This window comes from Alnus glutinosa, chromosome 5, assembly GCF_958979055.1.
Source record: "Alnus glutinosa chromosome 5, dhAlnGlut1.1, whole genome shotgun sequence".
Taxonomy (NCBI): Eukaryota; Viridiplantae; Streptophyta; class Magnoliopsida; order Fagales; family Betulaceae; genus Alnus; species Alnus glutinosa.
This window is the reverse complement of record NC_084890.1, coordinates 10,762,323-10,766,811: the sequence shown is the minus strand read 5'-3', so window position 1 is coordinate 10,766,811 and position 4,489 is coordinate 10,762,323. Positions and strand designations below refer to the sequence as shown.

The following is a 4,489-nucleotide window of genomic DNA, read 5'->3' as shown; positions in this document are numbered from 1 at the left end:
CGTATACCGCAAAACTTTATTTGCAACACTTTATTATTTGATTAAAATATATTTATTGCGTAGAATGATTATCTTAGCTTAGGGATATATTATTTTGATTTGAGGGGGTAAAAATGATATGGCATTAAAGAACATTGTTTTATTAGATGAAACACAAACGGAATGATTCATTTGAAATCCGCGAAAAATCTAAACATTGAAAATCAATTTTTAAAAATTGATCATAAAGTGATCACAAAGACCGTGTTTACTCAAAAAAATTGTATTTACCCAAATTAAAATAACTGATTTTAAAAATGGAATATTGGCTACCAATATTCTACTACATATTTCAATTATCGATTAACTTCCTTACTACCTTTAATATGATTCCAAATTTTAATACCTTGAGCTTTTTTGTTTTGTTAATTAAATACTATCTTGCATTGGATCTGAGACCTAATAATTATATAGCTTGTTATTTCTAGTTGGCGAAATTGGCAAATTAGGCATATCTGAATAGTGGCAAATTCAGCAGCTTATGACCTTACAAAGTCAGCGGTAAAACAAATAATAAATAAAGTTAGAATTGAGAAAATTCTTGAAGCTATCTGTGATATTGTTATTTTAGAGCAAATTGCTCTTGCTTTATAGAGATTTGGTCTCTTGTTTGTTCCTAGAGGTTCTCTCTAGATTATATATTTCCCTATTGTGTTGATTGTAGGGGCATACCTAGGTGTAAGCTTGTGGCTGAAGCCTCCAATTTTTTATTTTTTATTTTTTATTTTTATTTTTTTAAAAAATCTTTTAAAAATGATATGTTTTATAAGGTAGACTCAAAAAAATTAATTGTTTATTTTTAATTTTTTTAATTTTACCACATCAAAATTTTCTAGATCCGCCCTGACCCTATTATGCTTGTACATGTCTCACATGATTCACATGTGCCACCACCTTTAGTTCAGAAAAGGAATATATAACAATCCAGCTCACCAAAAAATAAATAATAAATAAATAAAAAAACGATATAGTGTGATGTTTATCTAATTACCCATAAAAGGAGTCAGCTTCATCACCTGATCCTATCATAAGAATTTGTTGAGCATTTTCAGTTGACATTGCAATTTCAATAAAGAAAATGCATGGGTTAGATAGACCAACCAAAACAAATTGACCAATCCTATTGAGAGACAGTTGATAGTATTGGCCATTCGGTAATTGAAAAAGAAAATAAAGATTGTAGTTGAATTCATTAAATTTAAACAATTATTCATGACTTCTATTATATGGTGATAGAAAGTCATATAACATTCATAAAATGCTATTTGTCACAGATTTAGCCACTTTAAAACCATTTTATGTATAAAATTTTGGTTCTTTTTGAAATTTAATTATAATGATAATATCCAGAGTTTATTTAAACAATGGTATAAAATCTGAAACCTTTTTGATAGCATTCAACGGAAACTTTTAACAGATGACTGTGATTGAAACTTTCTGAAAAATAATAGATACCCTTAATTGAAACTTATTAAAGTTTAGATACATTCTTTCAAAAATAACGAAAGTTCAGCCTTTCAAAAATTATGAATAAAGTTATTTCGAAAAACAAAGTGATTTGCCACGTATAGCGGAACGACTTTTGCTTCTAAATGTGAAACGACATAAGAAGTGAAAGTTACATGCATTCTAATGTTTGAAAACAAAATATTGAAGTTGTAAACTTACGTTAATGAGGTGGAAGAAAAACATGATGGTGGTTGAAAACGTTAAGCCAACAGCAGCCTAGAAAAGCGTTGGCCCTTTCACTTTCGATCAACCTAGAAAATGATAAGATTTTCTCATTTTCCAAAGCTTAACGTAAGTTGTGAGGCAACCGGTAATGTTTGAACATTTGGCCCATAAACAATGGGAAAAGTCCATGGCTAAGACTATCAAAGTATCAAGGCCCACAATTTACCAACTAGCCTCCTCATGCAGCTTTTTGCTTTCTCTCTCCCAAATGGATATAAATTTCCAAATTTTATATAAGTTCACATTTTTTAAGAATATTTTTTAACATAACAGTAAAAATGATCATTAAAATTAAAATCTAATAGTAATTTATTCAAAATTTGATAGTAACTTTAATTGAGGGAATGTGCATTTGTGAGTTTGGACTTAGACTGTAGGAAAGTTCTTTAAAGACAATCTCTAAAAGTATATGTGTCTTTTAAGATGTCAGAAGCATATGTTTTTTAATAGCATGAACTTTTCAACTGATTTTTTAATAGGATTAATAATAAAAACATGTGCATTTTACATGCCTTACCTACCTCAATATAAATTTCTCCAACTCAATTTATAAAAAAATTTTGTGCAAAAAAATAAGGATAAATTTGTCGGAAAAAAATATATTAATTTTAGGATATTGGTTTAAATCACAGGGAAGAATACCTTTTGGCTTAATCAAAATGTACGCAACTGTACCTAAATTGTTGGGAATTGTCGAGATTATGTAATGAGATATGCTATCTAGCATTTTTTCAGCATTAATCTCTTAACATACGTGATATGCTCGATCTATTTTTAAATCAATTTTAATTAAAAAAAGAAAAAAAAAAAGAAAATTAAAGGTGAATTGAATATGTCACGTCAACTGAAAATGCTAAAAAAAAAATACTGAGAGAATGCTAAATAACATTTTTCTTATTTAATTTATTGAAAAGTAAAGAAAAAAATATGAGAAAAAACAATTCACATAAAATTTGCTTAGTTCCACACGTATATAGGATGGGAATCTGGGCCGGTATGAATATGTGTTTGGAAGGAAACATAATTGCCATGAATTGAAAGATGTCATTTTTTCCACAAAATTATGAAAGCAAGAAATTTCAGAGTTTTAAATGATACGTAGTTTGACATTTTCCGAAGCCTCTCTCCAAATGTCAAGCCTTGGAAAAAGATGGCGTAACAAAATTCCTACTCCAACGACTTTTCTGGAAGCCCCCACCAAATGACCAAATACATTTCAACATTTCACAAGAACAAAGAAAAAAACAAACACAGAAACCCCCAAGAGAACTACTCTATATACAAATATTAAAACAAAGAAACTGATCATTGCCTTTATGCAAATTGATCAGAGAAGTTGAGCATATATCATCGATCACCTTGATCATTTCAACTTAGGAGCAACTATGGGTTCTGATATCGAAGATGATGATGATGGTAATAAATTTGGTGTCAGCAGCAAGATCATGTATGCCGCCATCTTCTCCCTATTCGCCGTCGTGGTGCTCATCATCATCCTCCATATTTACGCCAGATATCTCTTAAGACGCCAAGAAAGAAGACAACGTGCTGCGCTGTATAGGGCAACCAGTACCACTCAAGTTGCACCGGATGAAACGCATCAATATCCCACTAGCGAGCCGCAGGGAAAAGGTCTCGATCCGTCGGTCATAGCCTCGCTACCAAAGTTCATTCACAAGCCATCTGATCATTTTGAAGCTATAGAGTGTTCGATTTGCTTGAGCACCGTAGGGGAGGAGGCCACGGTCAGGCTTCTGCCAAATTGTAAGCACATGTTTCATGTGGAGTGCGTTGATATTTGGCTTAGCTCGAACACAACTTGCCCCATATGCCGCACCGTGGCTGAGCCCAGGGTTCATCCGGTGCAACCCACGGCTCCACCTGTAGAGGATAGTATGCCGCTGCCGCATGGTGGTGCTGAATCAGGCGGCTCACGATTAAGCTCTTTTCGGAGGATGCTTAGTAGGGAGAGATCGTCAAGGAGGATCCAAAGTTGTGGAGATGATGAAGTGGGAGCAGAAGATCTAGAAAGACAGTGATTGGACCTTCCTCGAAGATAAAGTAGCTAGTACGTACTATATATAGGTATTATTAGGCAATTATATTTTTCAGAATTCTGGGTATAAATATTTGGGGTTCTATTTTTAATATTGGTGCTGAGACATTTGTATGGCATTCTTCCCAGTTTATATAAGACCCAATATTATAGGATTCACTTTGGTGCTGATTTATTTACGTAGTTTTCCATTGCATGTATTTAAAAGGATTTTGCAATACATAGGAGAGATTTACTTGGTGAAAAAGTATCAGTCCAATCAGACCACATAGAAAGGTTTTTATTTTTCTTTTTTTTTTTATTAAGGGAAAAATAGCTTACAAGGAAGACCATGAAGTTATATATATATATATATATATATATATATATATGCCTCAAGGAATAAGGATATTGTTTCTCTCTGATTTCTAAATTCATATGCTTAATTTTATTAGTAGTTTTTTCGAACAAATTCACCAAAGTGATCATATCGAAATTTTACATTATTACAATGCCTTCCATTTATTAGGATTTTCTATTAAATTTTAATAGAGGAATGTGAAAATTTTAAAATGGCCTGATTTTTTCTTAAAAAATAGTAAAATTGTATGGATGTGACCCATGGGTCTGGTCAGACGACCCACAGTGGGTCACCTTGTGGGTCACTTGATGGCCGGGTCA

At 32.2% G+C, this 4,489-nt stretch overlaps 1 protein-coding gene across 1 annotated transcript; it reads left to right on the top strand.

Annotated features, from left to right (window-relative positions):
- The first annotated feature begins 2,995 nt into the window (after positions 1 to 2,995).
- Positions 2,996 to 3,988, top strand: LOC133869464 (RING-H2 finger protein ATL40-like). Its single transcript, XM_062306471.1, has one exon. The coding sequence runs from the start codon at positions 3,159 to 3,161 to the stop codon at positions 3,810 to 3,812; it is 654 nt and encodes a 217-aa protein (XP_062162455.1). The 5' UTR covers positions 2,996 to 3,158; the 3' UTR covers positions 3,813 to 3,988.
- Positions 3,989 to 4,489: the final 501 nt, after the last annotated feature.

Bases quoted from the DNA above. Each gene is read 5' to 3' on its own strand.
- LOC133869464 (XM_062306471.1), top strand. From the start codon at position 3,159: ATGGGTTCTGATATCGAAGATGATGATGATGGTAATAAATTTGGTGTC.